The sequence below is a fragment of the Gossypium hirsutum genome, chromosome D01 (genome assembly GCF_007990345.1).
Source record: "Gossypium hirsutum isolate 1008001.06 chromosome D01, Gossypium_hirsutum_v2.1, whole genome shotgun sequence".
In the NCBI taxonomy this organism is placed as follows: Eukaryota; Viridiplantae; Streptophyta; class Magnoliopsida; order Malvales; family Malvaceae; genus Gossypium; species Gossypium hirsutum.
Genome location: NC_053437.1, coordinates 2,549,431 through 2,569,644, shown reverse-complemented (window position 1 = coordinate 2,569,644; position 20,214 = coordinate 2,549,431). Strand labels below are relative to the sequence as shown.

Below are 20,214 nucleotides of genomic sequence, written 5' to 3'. Positions count from 1 at the left end.
AGAATGGTGTAGGAAACCAGAACGGTTCAGATCCTATATCCCCGAATTGTGATAAAGGAGGACAGAGGAAAAGCCACATATTTCTACCCTTAGATTGCTGTGAGAGAATGATGGTACAAATTTTGGCGTCCCAGTGGATATAACTTTGAGGTTTATAATGGGGACAGTATGGCTAAATGTTTCTTCAGAAAAATCAGTCAAGCGAGAAGGCGTTGTAGCACATCAGTCACAAAACCTTGATAAACTTCGAGTAGTGACAACCTAAGCGAGATCATTCTCGGAAAAATAAAATTCTGCATTCATGCAAACACCATTCACATATGTCTAGTTAGGAGCATTTGTTTCATTTTGATCATGTCATCCTAATCATTAGGCATAGTTAGGTTTATTATACAAGTCTTATCTCCCTGAGATTACAGTGGAACAGACCAAAGAATTTCAGATCTTATCTCCCTGAGATTACAGCGGAGCAGATCAAAGATAGTAATCCTATCTCCTTGAGATTACAATGGAGCGGATTAAAGGATCTTATCTCCCTGAAGTTACAGTAGAGAAGATCACATCAGGTCTTATCTCCCTGAGATTACAGTGGAATAGACCAAAGAATTTCGGATCTTATCTCCCTGAGGTTACAGTGGAGCAGATTGAAGCCAGAGATCTTATCTCCCTGAGATTACAGCGGAGCAGATCGAAGACACTATCCTATCTCCCTGAAGTTACAGTGGAGCAGATTAAATTAAAGGATCTTATCTCCCTGAAGTTACAGTAGAGAAGATCACATCAGGTCTTATCTCCCTGAGATTACAGTGGAATAGACCAAAGAATTTCGGATCTTATCTCCCTGAGGTTACAGTGGAGCAGATTGAAGCCAGAGATCTTATCTCCCTGAGATTACAGTGGAGCAGATCGAAGACACTATCCTATCTCCCTGAAGTTACAGTGGAGCGGATTAAAATAAAGGATCTTATCTCTCTGAGGTTACAGCAGAGTGGATCACATCAAGTCTTATCTCCCTAAGCAGTAGTGAAGCAGACGAAAGAAACCGATCTTATCTCCCTAAGTAGTAGTAGAGCAGATCACATCAAGTCTCATCTCTCTAAGCAATAGCGGAGCAGACAAAAGAAACTAATCCTATCTCTCTGAAGTTGCAGTGGAGCAGACTAAAACCATGAAAGTTGCTGCGAAGAAGATCGAAGCAACAAGACGCAATGGACTAGAATGAGGCTACCTAAGGAAGAGAAGCTCCAGAAGAAGTCAAGATTTGGCAAGACCAGGCAAAATGGGCCTTTCTTAGTCTTTGCTCTGTTATCGTTACACGACAACGAGCAAAGAGGGGCAGCTGTTACAGGCCTATTTTAACCCGAAGCCCAAACCTAACCTACCCAAAGCAAACCCATTTACCCGGGGCCCAATTGAAGCCCAAAGACCCCAGACCCAACAAGGATTCAGACTAGGGTTTCAGTCGCTGAAACCCTAGTGCCCCACTTGCGCCGCAGCCACCGCCCCTGTCATGTCTTCTGCTGCCACCGCCCAAGCACCTGCCACCACCGCCCATGCCCACTTGCTCTGCAAAACCTGCAAAACAACAAAGAACAGAGAGCAAAAATAAGGCTATAAAAGCCGAAACAAGCATGTAAACGGGGGGTACTTTTTGTGACAAAACAGAGATTAAAGAAAAAGAAATACAATACAAACTAAGTTTTAAGGTGATTTCCACCCCTTTTCGTTTTCATATTTTACCATTTTATTTTACTTTTACTTTTTTGTTCATCTATTTGTATACATATAATAAATAATAATAATAAAAAAGGAGAGGGAAACTCACCGAGGGGAGGCGATTCGGCGAAAAAAGGGGAAATTTACCTGCCTTTTGGACTTCCGGCCACCGTGTACGGTGGCCGGAGCAACGCCGGCACGACGGACGGCACGACGGACGGCGACTGAAGCTCGCCGGACTCTGGACTACCCCCAGAGGTCTCCCCTCCCTCTCTCTCCTCTTTTTCTTCCCTCAGCAGTACAAAATGATGTTTTTTTCGCAAAAGGGGGTATTTATACCCCCTGAAACGGCGCCGTTTCGGCAAAGGGGGGTCCGCGCGTCGACCCGCGACCCGACCCGAAGGATCCGCGTGTTTTTAATTTTTGGGCTATTTACGCGCGCAGTCCCTCTGACCTGTGGCGTGTTTCAATTTGGTCCTATTTCGCTATTTCTTTGTTTTTAATTTGACCACAAATTTTTATTTCTGTTTCATTTTAGTCCCCTGAAGTGCCGCGTTTTGAGATTTTGGTCTATTTTCCATTTTGGTCCCTCTTCTTTCCGTGCGTGTTACAATTTAGTCTTTTTAGTCCTTTTTTATTTCGAATCTGCCCAGTACTTTTTATTTTACTTCGATTTAGTCCTCTTTTTAGTACTTTTGCTATTATTATTATTATTATTATTATTATTATTATTATTATTATCATTTTTACTATTATTAGTATTGGTATTATTGTTGTTACTTTTATATCTCTATTCATATTTACTTATGTATTTTTAAATACATATATGTCTTATTATTATCATATAAATGCTTGTACATATACATGTACATATTTTACATATAATTTGTTTAATATATATACGTATACTCATATTTCTTTTTTATATATATCTATATACATATACATATTTTTATTTTTATAAGTATATATATTTATATGTATGTATTTATATCTTTTTGTATATCTTAATTTGCATAGACATATACATACGTATTTTCAATATATTTTAAACATATATATAAATTAACGCATTTATTTGTATACATATGTATATTTTCATTATTTTTAAACTTTAATTTGTACATACATATTTTCATGCGCCTACTTTATATATGCATTTCATTAATTTCATATTCCATAATTTTATACACCTATATATATACGTACATATTTATATATATATGCATATTTTTTCTTCTTTATCTTTTAAAATATACTTTATATATATTTTGTAATTTATGAATACACACATATTTTATTTTTTTCGTCTATACATATATATATATCCCCTTACATTTTAATTGTATTCACTATTTATTTATTTCATTTTCATTATTATTTTGAACGAATGTTTAATTTATTTGTTTATATACATTGTTATTTTATATGATTGTAGGTTTGACTTTTATTTATTTTATATTGTTGCTATTACTCGTATCATTTTTACACTTTTGTATTCATTATGATTTTGTCATGTATAACAATGTAATTTGCTTTCACATTTTTACTACGACTTCATGTTTTTATTTCACTCGATAATAAAATTTGTTTTAAAAAATGATATTTTGTGTTTAGATTCGAGAGGATCGTACCCTAACTTACTGGGTTTCGATTTCCACAATAAATCTAAATACACTAATCTTTTCAAACTCAAGTTTTGAAACGATCTGGGGAATTAAGAAAAGATCGTGTCCTAACTTACTGGGTATGATCCCTTTCCTAAACCCGAGATAATAAAATATCTTTTAAATAAGTAAAATTCTGGCATTCATTCACGTATTGGGAATTTGAGACATTGTATTCTAACTTACTGGATATGATCTTCTTTCTCGAATAATGTGAAATATGCCCATTTTCCTAAAAATTTTCAACGTTTTAATACAAGGATCGTATTTTTTAAATTCTTCTAAGTTTTTCAATTTTCAACATTAAGACATTAAGTAATCAACTAAGGTACCAATTTTGGGCGTATCGAGGGTGCTAATCCTTCCTCGTGCGTAACCGACTCCCGAACCCGTTTTCTGAATTTCGCGGACCAAACTTGTTGTTTTTCAAACCGTTTATTAAAAACAACCGCTTTTCGAGGTGATCCAATCACACCTTATAAAAAAAAAAGATTGGTGGCGACTCCTGTTTCATTTTTTTCAAAACCCAAGTCGACCCCGTTTTATCCAAAAAAATGGTGTCAACAATCATCATCAGCATTCAAATCTTGTCTCCCACGAACAATGAGACATTCCCCCTGAGAGTCGGTTTTAACCACAAGATGTTTCATCTTATCATACGAGGTTAAAGAATCATAAACCTCATCAACTGTGAGAGACTCGCGGCTATATAAAATTGTGTCTCTAAATGTTGAATAAGACGGTTGCAACGAACAAAGTAGAATCAACCCTAGATCTTCTTTATCATACTAACCTCTATGGCCTCTAAGTTTGATAAAATTTCTTTAAACACTGTTAAGTGTTCGTGCACAGACGCACCTTCCTCCAAACGATGAGCATAAGGACGCTGCTTCATATGCAGCTTGCTGGTTAGAGTTTTCGACATACATATTTGTTCCAGCCTCTTCCACAATCCAGCGACGGTCTTCTCCTTCATCACATCCTACAAAATTTCGTTAGACAAATGCAGATGTAACTGTGTTAACGCCTTTCAATCCTTGCACTTCTTCTCTTCCTCCGTCAATGTCGAAAGCATCTTATCTGCCCCAGCAGGTCTTCCTCTAAGTTCATTTGTGCAAGAACTGTCCACATATTTATTTGCCACAATGCGAATCTGGTGTTGCGATCCAACAGCGAAATTTCATACTTCAAAGATGTCATTACCGTGATCTAGATGAACAACTTGGAAGCTCCAATACCAGTTTTTAAAAATAGAATGTCGGTAATGACAATATATCGCAAAGAAAAGAGAAAGAAAAAATAAAGAACCCACAGGTTTTTACGTGGAAACCCTTTCGAGGAAAAAAAACATTGGCAGAGGAGAAGAAAATTCACTATGCCGAATTTGAATGAATACAAGAGGAGTAGACTATGCCTATTTATAGGCTTATAAAACCATATTCTAATAGGAGTGAAGTAATATTGAAACACCTTATTCTAATCAATATCAAATAAATTAAGTTTGATAAGGTTTAAAAACTTTATTATATAATAAAATAAAAGATGTGTAGTTCTATATGGATTTTGCTTTTATTGTATTTTATCATTGTATTTTATTTAAATAAGGATTCAGGTCACTCAATTCTAACAATTTTATTTACTTTAAGTTTAAATATTTTACCTTTCAAATTTTAAAAGTTACATTTATCAAGTCTAATCATATTCCGTATTCAATTTTAAGAAATATACCAAACATATTTTATAACTTAAATTTAATACTTAATTTTTGGACATTAAGGTGCGTTTGATAAACCATTGAAAAATTTCAACATTTATTTATTAATTATTAAGTGATAGTAGGTTCCTATATATTTATCGTTTCTCGTACTTTTTTACAGAAAAATTCTATCTAATAAATTTCATCATGAGTTATCAAACATATTTAAAAAATTAAAATGATGAAAATATTAATGCGGGGAATGCTATCTTCATATTTTTGTAGTTTAGATTCAATATTTCAGCCTTTAATTCGGTGAAGTGTGATTCTCTTTTTTATATTTATTTAAATGTGTTGGTGGAATCAGATCATAATTCGATTTGAAAAGAAATTTAAATTTGATTCGAGAGTTTTTGGTTACTTAAAAATAATAAAGTCAATGGCCGAGCTCAGTAGGTATTAAAAACATATAACATAATTTCTTTTAAACAATTATAATACCTAGAATTATTTATAGTTCTTCTGCAATCCATAAATAAGAAGATAATACGTTTTAACGCATTCGAACCCACATCCTCTGCAACAATACCCATATAATATAATACTATTAATATATTTTATAATTAAATTTAAATATATATTTGAAATTATTTAATATTAATTTTTGCTGGATCGAGCCAATTGGAGTTAAAAATCTTTTCTCAAGCTTCATCCAACATTTGCCGACCCTGCCGAATCAAATGGATCGCCTAACGCCTGGACAAATTTAATATTATCAAAGGACGACATTAAGGGGTAGGCCCGAAATGAAAATTTACTTCCTTAATCCCTTTAAAAAAACCAAAAAATTATGTCAATCTAATAGCGAAATTTCATTTTGATCCCTCTTAAAATTTTAAATTTATATTTGATCCCTTTAAAAACAGAAAGTTTATAATTTAACCCTTTAAAAATTATATAATTTTGCATTAATACAGTAATAAATATGCTCTGTCAAAAAAAAAAAATACTGATTACCCATCTCATGATTCATTAAAAGAATCCAAGCATCTCTCTATTTAACATTAAAAGAACCCCAAAATGTGATCAAATGGAGACATTGGAAGTGCTTTTGTTGTCGACATTCAACTTCCAAATCAGCTTATTGATTTATCATCATATTAAATTAGCTTAATGTTAGTGGGAATGGGGACCTTCATCATGCAATTTGTTAGGAATTGGCGGCTAACTAATCTGAAATTATGTATATTTATATTTATATTATATGAAATAAAGGAAATATTCCTTAAAGAAAAATCAAAAGGAAGTATTCCACAAGAAAAGAACACCAAAAATAAGAATATTATTTAAATATAATATGCATATCATACATGTTTGGAGATTGCAGCATTTCAACTTCCTTTCTAGTGGGATGAATTTGAAAAAAAATCGAGTTTTAACTCGATTGTATAGGATGTAGATTCGAGTGCAATGAAGTGTGATAGTATTCTATTTATGAGTTTGCATTTGATGAGTTTTTATAAGGTAAAAGAATTTGGTAAGTTGTTTTATTATTAGATGGATTATATTTTAAATTTTAATAGAGTTAATATTTATGTTGAGGGGAGGTTAGATTCTCCTTCGAGAGAAGTCATCGTTCACTTAGGAGTTGATGGACTCCTTGATAGAAGATATTGTCCCCATGTTAGCCTTGAATGACTCACGGAGTAGGGGTGCCTCCGTTACCTTCTGTTGAGAGGTCCGTCTGCTATTACTTCCATTACCACCACTTTGATAATTTATAAGAGGCTAAAATTGTAAATTTTTGTTTTTTGGGAAGTAGGGGCCCTGTTTGCCCCTTGTATTTTCCCTTGGCTATTAGGATGTCTCGGATAACATGGCTTGAAAATTTTTTTTAATATAATATCTAGAATTATTCATAGTCTCTCTCCAACTCATAAATAAGAAGACAATGCGTTTCAGTACACTCAAACTCATGTCCTCTTATATTAACAACAATACTCGTATCAATCGAACCAAGACTCAATCAGCTTTTTATATATAAATTTATAATTTATGTACCGATAAAAAATATAATTTTGTACTTTTAAATTTAATATCAAATAAATATGGGTGGATATCATTAGGTGACTATAATAGTAGAGTACCATTTCTGATCTGGTCTTGTGTATTTGACCTAATGCCAAATTTGGGTCCCATCGCATATATGTGGTACAAATCTTGGGGGCATGAATCCATTAATATTATAACTTTAAAAAATAAAAATAAAAATAAAAATAAAAAAACAACAACGTCTGAAGTTTGATTTCTATTTTTTTAAGTAAAAAAAAAACACGTGATTTAAATTATTTATGGTAAAACCGCACCGACACAAAATATTGTGATTTTATTATTTTCCTCAATTTTGATTTTTTCATTCCACAAATTTGCACGCATTTAAAATTTATTATTTACTTATTTGATTGGAGTTTTAATAAAAGAATATTGGGTTTATTTTATGTAGATATTGGTGGAGTGAGTGTCGATCGAATATAATTTAGAATTTTTTTTCGAATATGGTTCATTGTTTTTTACCACTTTCGATAATCTCGTGTGAATCGTGTCGTAGTTAGAGATGTTCATGGGCTGGGACAGGTCGGGTCTAAGCATGATATTAATATGCTTTATGTTTAATAGATTCTGGCCTGACCCGAAATATGAACTTAAAATTTTATCCCAAACTTGCCCATATTTGTAAAAGATTAACCAAAGCCTATTTTAGACCCACTTATATTATTTTAAAATTTTTATATTATTTTTATTTTAATATTTAATATAAGTTTACATTATAGCAGTGTTATAAATTACATAATATATAAAGATAACATAATATAAAGTATTATAAACTTAAAAACGAGTTGGGCTAAGCTTGGGCCTTGAATATTTAAACCCGAGCTCGACCTATATTTTAAACAGATCTAATTTTTTTGTTTAAATCTACTTTTTGAATCTAATATTTCTAGAAAAATCTTTCTAAATTTCGCATCAACCTTCGAGCCTGACAGGAGTATTCGTCACATTTAATAAAGTAAAGCTAGGTAAGTAGGTAAAATGTTGAATTTTTTCACCAAAAATAAACTCATAAAATTCATTGACATTAGACTATGTATTTATGATTTTGAACACAAAAATTTGTTGTTTGTTAAGAGGTAGACAGCTCATTAATCATGTATTTTCGATTTCTTGTCTTGTTTCAACATCTTTCTTGTGGGCAGCACATTAATAAATTTTCATTTTAGTTATTAATTAAAAAAAAAGTAAAGACATGTTCACAGAATTATTCTAAAATTTTATTTAAATTATTGAATTATTTGAGAGTGTTTATTTAAGTAATTTGATTATTTAAATAATTTGATTATTAAGTTGGTTTTTTAAAAGTCAAGTTAACATCTATACGATGGATTAGTACCTATCAATGAGTAGAATATATTTTAGATCCAAGTCAATTTGACGGTCAGTGTCAAAGATCAAAGACAAAAGTTGTTTAAACTTTGGTTCGCAGTTTCGTGAAAAAAATTGAATTATAGAAAAGGAGGGAAATGAAAACTTTCGATTGCTATAGACGATGCGAACAAAGAAAGTCATACAATAACGATTTTAACAGCCCAGTGATTTAAATAAAAATTTTTAAATAATTTAATGATCATTTCATAACTTTTTGAAATTAATTACTGAACTGTGAACACTTATTTAAAAGAGTGATAAGAATTCTTATCAAATACTTAGATAATTCTCATCCCTTCAAAGGTTATATATATTTTTTTGAAAATTTGGAATTTAATCTTAGTGCTTTTATTTATAAGAATTTAGTCCTTTTATTTTTTAATTTATAAAATTCAGGTCTAGCTATTAACACTATTAAAATGTTTTTATTAAATTTATTGATGTGATATTTTAAAATAAAAACTCACTTAATAGTCATGTAATTAAAAAAATGACTTGTAATAAACCTAAATTTATCAAAAAAAATTGTGTCAATAATTGGACTTAAATTTTGAAAAACTAAAAAGTAGATGACTAAATTCTTGAAAATAAAAATATAGGATCTAAATTTTACATTTTCAAAAAGTATAAGGGCTTAATGCATATTTTAACCTAAAATTAATTACTAAAATATCTTACTCTTTGTTCTTCTTCTTTATTTCAAAAGTTCAAGTTTTTATTTGACTGATAAAAAACTACAGTTTTTTTTTAATTGTTAATTTATATAACTATTCTGTGTTAAATTTCAGATACTATGTCGCTTTCAAGACCAACAAAGACATAGAAATATTTCTATATATATGTATAGATACAATTGAAGAAAGAAACAGCAAAAGAGAGAAAAAGCTACCTATTCTGATTGTTGTTTTTAAGCAGCTTCAATTCCAGTTTCATAATGTCTTTCTTCATCACCTACCTCTAAACAAACTCCCCTTATATTCGGATATTCCTTTTTATCATTCAATACCCCCAAAACCCATTTCTGAAAATACAGCAGCGCCCTGTTTTTTTCTAGCCTTTTTAATGTACTTCCCATGGGGTTTAAGCCTTTCTTCTTTGTAGAACACCCAGATTCGTGAACTTTGCCACAAACCCATTGCTCAACGAGGTTTGTTGTGTTAGATTTCGCTCCTTTTTTGAATTGGGTTTAGTGGCATTTAATATTGATTGATTCTGTTGAATGATGCCTGGAATTCGGTATCTGGTTCTGTATGTGTGATGATTTGTTAAATGTAAAGAGTTTATGTTGGAAATTTGATTTTGATATTAGTTTATCATTTGAAAAGAAAAAAGTTAAGGGTTTCTTTGCTTTTCTTTTTTGTTTATCCATGGCTGTATGATCATTGGGTTCTTTTGTTTTGGGGAAAACTTGATTCTGGTTCAAGGTCTGATTTTCTTATTAAGCTTGTTTAATGTGTCTACTGAGAGCACTACGTGTTCATAGGAAGAGGACTATATCAGACAATATAGGTTTTGTACTAGGGTTTTTGTCTCACGACTTCATCGAGAGCCCTTGTGGGTTCATAGAATGAGAGTATCTCAGAATGCCCGAACAAGCAAAACCATGAAGAGTTTGTGTAGGGTACTGAAGAGTTGGTGTAGGATTGGACTCGACCCCATGACTTATGACATATAGGTCATTCATGGTGGAGGATTCTACTGCTTGAGCTAGCGAGGGGACAGTACCGGTCTTGTTGAGGGTTTTTAACTCGAAACAATGAGCAATATTGTTGAGGGTTCATAGGAAGAGTATATCATACAAGTCGGGAACTGTTCACAGGTTTTTGTCTCCCGACTCCACCGAAAGCCCTTGTGGGTTCATAGAATGAGAGTATCTTCGAATGCCTGAACAGGCGAAACCATGGAAACTGAGGAGTTTGTGTAGGGTTGGACTCGACCCCATGTCTTATGGCATATAGGTCATTCATGGTGGAGAATTCTACCACCTGAGCTAGTGACCAGGGACAATTCTGGGATCTTTTAACCCTAAACAGTTTGCAATATTGGCATATGATTACTTTATTGGGTTTAGTTTGTTTTTTTACCCTAAAACTTGGTTGTTTTTCTTTCATAAACTGATTAATACGATGAATAAATGCAATATTTTGATGTTTTTCGTTGTTAGATGCAGATTGTGTTGTTTTAAGGTCTCTCGGTGTTAGAATGGCATCTGATCTGAACAGAACCTTGTCGAGGACATACATTGGTCTGCAGTTGTGGGTGCTTATTGTTATTTGCTTGGCAGTGATTTTTTTAGTTATCCTCGGCGTATCTTTATGGCTTAGTTTTCGAAACAAATCCCGAAGGGCTAATGACATGCTTCCTATAAGGCAAGAATCTTATATTTTAGAGGTAATTAAAGAGATAAGTGTCGATCAATTTTCAGCAAACAACGGTGGCCTGGATGCACTTAATGATAAACTTAGTGACAGAGGTTCGGAAAAAATTCGATTTAATGTAGATAATGAAGATAATCGTGGCCAATCGAATTCTTTTAATCATTTAGAGAAAGATGTTAAAGGGCCTCAACTAGGAGAACGGGAAGGCACGGGTGCGGTTTCCACGTACAGACCTACTTCACATCCTTTGACTGATCCTTCACCTTTGTTCGGCCTGCCCGAATTTTCGCACCTTGGGTGGGGTCATTGGTTCACTCTAAGAGACCTACAACTTGCCACTAACCAGTTTTCAAAGGATAATATTATCGGTGATGGTGGGTATGGAGTTGTTTATAGAGGCAATCTGATTAATGGAACCCCGGTTGCCGTCAAAAAGCTCCTTAACAATCCGTATGTTGCAGCGAAGCTTTTTTCTATGGTAAAATTAATCTGTAACTTGTCAGGTTATCCAATACTGATTCTATGTTATTTTTAGGGGACAAGCTGACAAGGATTTCAGGGTGGAAGTTGAAGCCATAGGTCACGTGCGGCATAAGAACTTAGTTCGACTTCTTGGGTACTGCATCGAGGGAACTCAAAGGTACCATGTTGTTTTATGTACTCCCTTAAGATTTTCATAGTTTAGGGGGCTGCCCATGTCTTCATAATAATCCTTGTTGCATACTAAGGAAATAATTCTTTAATGATTTTTTTGTAAATTTTATGCTACGAAATCCAGGATGTTGGTCTATGAATACGTCAATAATGGAAATTTGGAGCAATGGCTCCAAGGTGATATGTGTCACAAGGGATATCTTACTTGGGATGCTCGTATAAAGATTCTTCTCGGTACTGCCAAGGCGTAAGTCTGCCTTTAACTAAATCTCAGTTGGTTAATGCTTACATTTGCTTTAAATCTCATTTGCCACTCGAAAACTAAATGTTGCAGGTTGGCTTATTTGCATGAGGCTATTGAACCGAAAGTTGTACATAGAGACATAAAATCAAGTAATATATTGATTGATGAGAACTTTGATGCTAAGATATCCGATTTTGGTCTGGCCAAATTGCTAGGCGATGGGAAAAGTCATATTGCAACTAGAGTTATGGGTACCTTCGGGTAAGAACAATGGCATTCCTTTGCAATCATCTGCCTTGACTTTTTCAACGTTCACTAGTTCATTCATTCCCCTTTTTAGTTGTATCGTTAAGAAGCAAAGAATCATCGGCTAATGCAGTCTCTTTTTTCCCAGTTATGTTGCCCCAGAATATGCCAACTCTGGTCTCCTAAACGAGAAGAGTGATGTTTATAGCTTTGGTGTTGTGCTCTTAGAAGCAATTACCGGAAGGTACCCGGTAGATTACGGTCGCCCTCAGCCAGAGGTACAGGAACAGCATTTCTTCATCGACATATATTTTATAAAGGCTTTTACATTTATGAGATGTTTCAATCATTATATCCGTTGTACGGTTATTTATCAGGTAAATATGGTTGAGTGGCTAAAGATGATGGTTCAACTCAGACGCTTCGAGGACGTAGTAGACCCTAACATTGAGACTAGACCGCAAACTAGTGCTCTCAAACGAGCTTTGTTGGCTGCGTTGAGATGTGTTGATACCGATGCTGATAAAAGACCAAAAATGAGCCAGGTTGCTCGCATGCTCGAATCAGAGGAGTATCCGGTTCCTCGAGAGGTTCGATTCTGATACTTTACATACGATAACCCGTTAATCACAATCAACTCATCTTTTATTAATAAAAACTGGGTAGAAAATGGTAATTTGTTGCTTTTAGATAAATCGTCCAGTAGGAGAATTTCCGGTTTTGGGTGCAACTGTAGCTTGACAATCCCAAGTTAAATTTCAGGATAGAAGACGCCAAAAGAATCTGGTTGTTAAATCAGATGCTGATCCGGATTCAACTGTAGCTTGATACCTTGGAATGGCCTGTAGTTGAGAGATGGAGGAATATTTTTTCGGAATTGATTTGCAGATTGTAGGTAACATTTGTTTGTGTCCGGAAATAACATCATCACGAGACACCGTTGCCGTAGATTTTCTGTACAGTTCTGTATTGATTGTGTGGTAATCTATATTTTTGTTAATTCGGTTTGGTTTTTGTCCTTAGTTCACTTTGATGAATATTTTGTTACTCCGACCAATTCCTGATAGAGCATAGGTGTCTAAGCAATGTTAGGCGACGAGTAGTGCTCTAAGGAGGCTGATAGAGCATAGGTGTAAGCAATGTTAGCCGACGAGTAGTGCTCGAAGGAGGCTGAAGAAGTTTGAACCATTTTTGCGAGGAAAACATTCGGTCACCTACCGTAGAACACTCTTGAGAAAAAAGAATTGGTGTTACATTGTGAAAACTTTCGGCTATAACTTTCTTTGGGAGCAAGCTCCAGCTTGACTCAGAAATTCAAGGCTCGATATTCGGCTTAAATTTGATCAAATGTCAATTTTTATGTTTGAGTTTGGCTCGAGATTTAATCAGGCAACTTAAGTTTAAGCTTGATTAAGCTAGTTATCGATGCTCGAGTTAGATTAAGTTCATTTGAACTTAAACTCATTTTATGTATTAAGAGTAAAATGTAATGTAATAATATAATATATTAAAATGAAGATTTTGATTAGATTCATAAGTTGTTTTAATTAAGTATTATGATGTTCGAATTCATCTAAATTAATAACTCGAGTATAATTTAGTAATTATCTAAATAAATCTGAATTTTTTTCGAATCTAGCTTGAGTAGGTTTGCGAGCATCGGTTTATGCTCTTATTTCCATTGCTTTCTATTAATATCACCACGAAAACACCACACTTCCTGTTGAGTTGATTATTTGGTCTAATTTGTTTGACTATTGATGATTCGGTTAATCATTAAAAAACTTTTAAAAAATAAAAATAGATAAAAAAATGGTTCAATAAGTTTTTTAGCCTAGTTCAACCGGTTCATACCGATTTTTGAGCCAACTACTACTCAATCTAAAAGTGGATCACATTGAACTAGAAGTAGATCACATTGAACTACTATTTGATCTAAAAAGATTTTCTAATATCAAACTCGGTCTCAACGCACAAATAACTTGTTTTAAATTATAAAATATAAAATATAAAATATAAAATATTAAAAATATAAAATTTATTTTAATATTCACGAATATTTATAGTTAAATTTGTAAAATAATATATCAATTTTATTTAGTTTAGATTAATATGTCAAAAAAACCTTAAGGAAATGGAAAAAAATTCAATTAATATAAACTTATAAATATTATAAAAAAATAATAAATTATAAAAAAAATTATAGAATTAATAAAAAATATCTAAAATTTTATAAAAACGTATAACATTCTTATAAACTTATAAAAAATCATAAAATTATTAAAAATTAATAAAAACATTAAAATTATATAAACTTATAAAAAAAATCATAAAAACTTGAATTTGACTGAATCAATCGGTCTGATCGGTTAGACCGGAATCGACAAAGGTACCAGTTTGGAGAAAGCCATTAGATTGATTGACCTAGGAGCTGGGCAGTTGAACTGATTTTTTATAATGTTTTATTTAATTAAACTAGACTGACCAATCAACTGGCAAACTGATGGCTTGATCGACTTGACCACTAGTTTAATTATACAAAAAATACTTAAATTTGATTTTGTTTTCATTAATTTTATAAATCTTCATTATCCAACAATTAACATATGTCAATATAAAATACTTTGACCAATGTTTTCAGAACCAAACCAATGGTCAAATCAATTAGGTCATCGGTTTGTCAGTTTGATATATCAATCTAGTTTAATTTAATAAAATATTAAAAAAATTAGTTCAACTGCTCGGCTTCCAGGTCAACCAATCTAATGATTTTCTTTAGACTAATACCCTTATCTGATTGGTCTAACTGGTTGATTCAATCCAGTAAAAAACATTTATGAATTTTTTTATAAGTTTATATCAATTTTAATATTATTAATATTTTTATCGGTTTTAAAGAATTTTTATACGTTTCTATAAAATTTTAAATATGTTTTTATTATTTTTATAAATTTTTTATATTTTTATAATTATTAATTATTATAAGTTATATCAATTTTAATAATACATTTTTTTATGATTTGTATGATTTTTAATAATTTTTATAAGAAAATATTAGATTAAACCAAAAGTTGTCACATGTTATCGTCTGATTGATCCATTAATTTTTTAATGGTTAACAAGGTTAATGATGAAAACTGTTAACGAAGGGAGTTAATTGATTTTTTTATTAACGATAAGGGCTTAATTGAGTGAGAATTTAATATAAGGGCTTAATTGATTTTTTTGCAATTTCTTAAAGAATTTTTAACATATAAACCTGTAATCTGAATTCGTACTAATCCAAATTCACCTGTGAATAAGTCTAGTGGCAACTATTTGATACCATATGTGCTAAAAAAAATATCTAATTAAATTTATGAATTAACTAATAGCATTATAACACATATGTATTAAATTAAATAATTTACAACATTTTAAGGATTAAATTTGATATTATCCTTTTTTCAATTTTAACCCACACGGCAAAAAACCGCCCTTTTTTACAATCTCCTTTTACCCTTACCCTCCCTTATTTTTTAATTTTCCCTATTTTTATATTATAGGGTTAGGGCACTCTTCGAAGAAAAAAATGTTGCAGAAAACCCCCTTTTTCTCTCTACAATTTGCGGGAATTTTCTCTGGAGCAACTTTCCAGGTCAACCATGGCTTAATTCTTTGATTTTTTACGGTAAATTTCCATGTTCTTGCTGTGTTTCAAGGCCTGAAAATCTTGAGATTTTCTGTTTAAAGATTGATTTGGAAGATAGGTTTTTTTGGGGGTATTTTCATTTGAGTTGATATTGATTTGATTTGTGTATCTGTAAGAGTCTGAAGTCTTGAAAAAAATCTGAGGTTTTTTTTTCGTTCTTGAAGTTGTGTTTTTGGTATTTCTTTGAGTTTGCTTTTGATTATTTTCGATGCGTGTATCTTGATTCTTTGAGTGTTTTCTAGAGTTTGTTTCTTGAAGTTGCTTAAACTAATTTCAGAATTTTAATGAGGGGATTTCTGAGGTTGCTGATTTTTGACGCGTTTTGCCTTCTTTTCCTTTTGTTCCCTTTTGTTCCCATCTCTGGTTCTAAATCTAGTAGCTTTATGGAATATGCTTTAGGTGTGTGTACAATTGCTGCTTTCTTTCTCCTTGTGTTTTCATTTCTTTTTCTCTTCTTTTTTGTTTTCTTCTTAACCCAGGGATTTCTAGGGTGGTGTTGGTTTGACCACCAAAAATGAAAAGCTTCTTTCTTGACCATGTGATTTGTTTATAGAAAACCCCTTTGTATTATTATATCATGTTCATGCCCTTCACTTAAGATTCATCAATAAACAATAGGGTTGTGCATTGTTTCTTTCTCTTGTTTGACTAGTAAAATGAAATCTACTTTTTGTGTGTTATGTTTCCGAACATCGAATTAAGAAACAGACCTGGTATATTATCTCAGTATTTATGGCAGTTGAAAAATCTTGTTTGGTGGTTTGCTTGGACTTCTGTATGTATTCTTGTTATTCCTGTAGATGTGTATTATCAATGACACTTGGTGTATTGAATTTCAGATTCAAGTTCTCTGCTGAACCGACATAGTAAAAAAGTCTACTATTTTTTAACCAGAAGAAGCTATGTACCAGGAAGGAGCCCCTGAGTTTGTCATTGATCAGGGATCAATGTACTACCCTACTGGTACCAGCATTGGATATTATTTTACTGGTAATTTAAATGCCTTAAAGCGTATTGTACGTAGATGATACTTCTTGAATCTCTGGCTTATACTGTCGATTGCATTTGGACAGGTTTTGAATCACCCGTTGAATGGGAGGAACACCAGAACATTTTTAGTGCAGATGGTGCAGATGTCCAATTTACGGTGTGTAAATTTATCGTTCTAACTCTATAGTTGATAGCAAATTGCTTCTTAATGATTTATCATTTTAAGATTTTCTTAATGCCCCTTATTCTCTTTTTCAGGGTGCCCAAACTGAAACTTTGCCTTATGTATATTACACACCTAGCTATGGATATGCACAGTCTCCATACAACCCATACAATCCTTACATATCTAGTGCTGTGATGGGTGATAGCCCATTCGTAGGGGCACAACAATATTACTCCTTTCCCCCTTATTCAAACCCTGTAACACCAACTGCTTATGTTCCCGTTGTCATTCAACCAGATGGAATTCCAAACAATTCTACAGAATTTTTGCTTGATACTCGTGCATCAATAGCTAGTAGACCTGATGGAAGGGGAGTTAAACATAACTTTGCTTCAGCATCTGCAGCCTTTTCTAGGAACTCTTCAAAGTCTGCTCCAAATCAGACAGATTCCTTTACTAGGGTATCGGATGGACAAAGTAAACATTCTGCAAACCGTGGGAATTTTCCTGATAGTTCCAGTCCAGCTGCAGCACGCACTCAACAGGTTCATTTGCATAGTTTCTGATTTGAACTCTTATTGAATTAGACTTTCTTGAATTTTGATCTTGTTTGAAGTTTCTTATCTAGTAATTATCTTTGTAGGGTAGAGTTGCTTCTGGGTCCATTCAGTCAATTGGCAACATTCCTGGTGGGAAACTTCCATCTCACCGTAATCAATTAAAAATGGATCTTCCTGCTGGTAATACCTTTTCTGACTACAGATCAAGTGCTCCTGGACGCGGTGCACTAGATACGCTTCGACCAAATATCTCTGTTGGAAGGGTTTTGAATGATGCGCATGGTTACCCAAATACATTGGGAGAACAGAATCGAGGTCCCAGAACAAACAGATTGAAAAATCAATTCATGGTTAAAGCCTACACAACTAAAGCAGGAAATTCTGATGTCGAAGGGAACATCGTTATCTATACCGACCAATATAACAAGGATGATTTTCCAATTGACTATGTTGATGCGAAGTTCTTTGTAATAAAATCATATAGCGAGGATGATGTGCACAAGAGCATCAAATACAATGTTTGGTCATCCACACCCCATGGCAACAAGAAGCTGGATAGTGCTTTTGAAGATGCACAGAGAATAGCTGCAGGGAAACCTAGGGGCTGTTCAATCTTCCTTTTCTTTTCTGTGAGTTCTATACCTGTCTCAGTATTAAGGGACTTTAGACTTCTAAGATTTTTATTAAATGGAAGTGGTCTGTGATTTGTGATATTCATTAACCACTGCAATGTGGTATTTTGTATGCACAGGTTAATGCCAGTGGACAATTCTGCGGTGTTGCGGAGATGATTGGCTCAGTTGACTTCCAAAAGGCAATGGATTTTTGGCAGCAAGATAAGTGGAGCGGAAGCTTCCCTGTCAAGTGGCACATCATTAAAGATGTTCCAAATAGCCACTTTAGACACATCATAGTAGAGAATAATGAAAACAAGCCTGTGACTAATAGCAGGGATACGCAAGAGGTATGTTTATTTCAGGATTATATATAATCTTGATAAAATCTGCATATTATTTTGTCTTATAAAATGTCTTCTCAACTCCAGATAATGTTCAAGCAAGGTGTGGAGATGCTGAAGGTATTCAAAAATCATACAATGAAGACTTCTTTACTTGATGACTTCATGTACTATGAAAATCGTCAGCGAATCATGCAAGAAGAGAAGGCCAGGCTACTAATTAGAAGCTTTCAGAGCCCAGTCCAAGCATCGACATTGGATGCTGCCACTAAGCTAAAGTTTGAGCTACATCTGAATGGCAATGAGAAAGCTACCAAGCAAAGCGATCCTGACATGCTGAAGAGAACTGTTCCTTCTTCTAGTCAACAGGTTTCTTTTGGTTCTGATATAACTAATGCAAGAAACATGAATGATAATATAGATCAAATCTCAGTTGAAGCCAACAACGATGCTTCTACTTTAAAGATTGGCTTGCTCACTAAAAATCCAAAGCAGGACGAGTCTAAACCCTCTGTAGATGCTGATGCTGTTGAGACGGTAACAGTAGGATCTATGCCCGTGAAAGTCAATGGATTTACTGAATCATCTGGTTACCTAACATTTGGTACTCTTCCTCATAATCCCAAGACCCTACAGCCCAAAGGAGGTACTGCTAAAAAGGGTAGTAATCGTGGTTAGGCTGATGACTAAATGGGGGCTTTTTTTTTTTCTGCTGGAACATTCTGCGACCCGGTAGTTATGTGCATTCTTGACTGTTGTAAAACTGAGTGTATCATCATACTCATTGTTACAGGATGGTTAGACGAAATACTTGGTTCAGGTCAGCCTTTTGCTGTTTTTCACCCCACTCCCTCGTTCCTCACTCTTTGACTTACAAGCTGGATTCCAAATCCATGGATAAATATACTGACAGACAGACAGACAAGACTGTTTTTTTAGTTTTGTTTTGTGAGGAGTGGGAGGTGCTTTTCAATTTGCTTTAGTGGGAAAACAGTGTAATCTTTGTTGTTTTTGCACTTCAATATTGAACGTGAAAGAAAAAAAATCTGTTTGGTTTTTTGCAAGATATTGTATTTCCAGTGTTCCCTGTTGGAATCAATTGTATAATGTCTCTTTTTTTTCTTTTAAAAAAAATGAAATCAAAGATCTTAGTTGATTCTGGGAGCCTCCTTTTATTTTCTTGGACGATGATGATTCTTACAGGGGTTATAGTGATTGTGATATTCTTACAGGGTAAATTTGTTACTTAATTAGTACTTGTGTTTCAATATATGTTGTGATTGTTTGTTATTTTCATTATTTTACTATTATATATGTATGTATGTATACATATGCTTCAGTTTCATGCTGCAAGTAGCCTATGTAAGCATGCTTATAAAGGTAGGCACCATATATATGGCAGCTTCAACCTTCTGGATGAGTAATAAAATGTTTGGTGGCTGTTAAGCAATGTTTCAAGTTCGGATCATACTGGTGGACATGAAGAAAAGTAAACGTTGGAGGAGTTCTGTTTTCATTTAGGGATCCAACTTGGTTATCAGATATCGGAAACTACAGGATCTCATGCCATATTCTAGGAAAAATTTCTGAATCTAAAATTTATCAATGATTGTTCTACTAGATCTATATATCTCTATGCATCTGCTTGATAAAATAGATCATCGTTTACTATCACATTGGAAAAGCATACCTAGAATCAATATCCTAGAAACTATTGAGAGGCTAAAATGGATGCAAGACCTTTAAATGCTTCAATACACAAAAT

General features: G+C 33.3%; 3 protein-coding genes across 6 annotated transcripts; 2 read left to right on the top strand and 1 right to left on the bottom strand.

Moving 5' to 3' along the window:
• Nucleotides 1-1,248: 1,248 nt before the first annotated feature.
• LOC121214083 (uncharacterized) lies at nucleotides 1,249-9,698 on the bottom strand. The gene is made up of 3 exons (XM_041087825.1): nucleotides 9,569-9,698; nucleotides 1,864-2,007; nucleotides 1,249-1,575 (listed from the first exon to the last, which is right to left on the bottom strand). Exons 1-3 carry the CDS (start codon nucleotides 9,696-9,698, stop codon nucleotides 1,451-1,453), a joined length of 399 nt encoding a protein of 132 aa, XP_040943759.1. The 3' UTR covers nucleotides 1,249-1,450.
• Nucleotides 9,406-13,084, top strand: LOC107936124 (probable receptor-like protein kinase At3g17420). Of its 3 annotated transcripts, none has more exons than XM_016868789.2 (8): nucleotides 9,406-9,709; nucleotides 10,733-11,390; nucleotides 11,476-11,580; nucleotides 11,719-11,841; nucleotides 11,929-12,099; nucleotides 12,233-12,362; nucleotides 12,462-12,674; nucleotides 12,847-13,084. In XM_016868789.2, the coding sequence occupies exons 2-8, from the start codon at nucleotides 10,765-10,767 to the stop codon at nucleotides 12,910-12,912; spliced, it is 1,434 nt and encodes a 477-aa protein (XP_016724278.1). In that variant the 5' UTR covers nucleotides 9,406-9,709; nucleotides 10,733-10,764; the 3' UTR covers nucleotides 12,913-13,084. The 3 variants fall into 3 exon arrangements, with proteins under 3 accessions (XP_016724278.1, XP_016724279.1, XP_040942672.1); XM_016868790.2 differs by having other exon boundaries at nucleotides 10,727-11,390; XM_041086738.1 differs by having other exon boundaries at nucleotides 9,408-9,709; nucleotides 10,727-11,418.
• Nucleotides 13,085-15,599: 2,515 nt separating this feature from the next.
• On the top strand, nucleotides 15,600-19,605 carry LOC107936122 (YTH domain-containing protein ECT4). Of its 2 annotated transcripts, none has more exons than XM_041086737.1 (7): nucleotides 15,600-15,721; nucleotides 16,615-16,765; nucleotides 16,849-16,922; nucleotides 17,024-17,476; nucleotides 17,575-18,120; nucleotides 18,243-18,455; nucleotides 18,537-19,605. In XM_041086737.1, exons 2-7 carry the CDS (start codon nucleotides 16,678-16,680, stop codon nucleotides 19,125-19,127), a joined length of 1,965 nt encoding a protein of 654 aa, XP_040942671.1. In that variant the 5' UTR covers nucleotides 15,600-15,721; nucleotides 16,615-16,677; the 3' UTR covers nucleotides 19,128-19,605. The 2 variants fall into 2 exon arrangements, with proteins under 2 accessions (XP_040942671.1, XP_016724276.2); XM_016868787.2 differs by having other exon boundaries at nucleotides 15,600-15,754.
• Nucleotides 19,606-20,214: the final 609 nt, after the last annotated feature.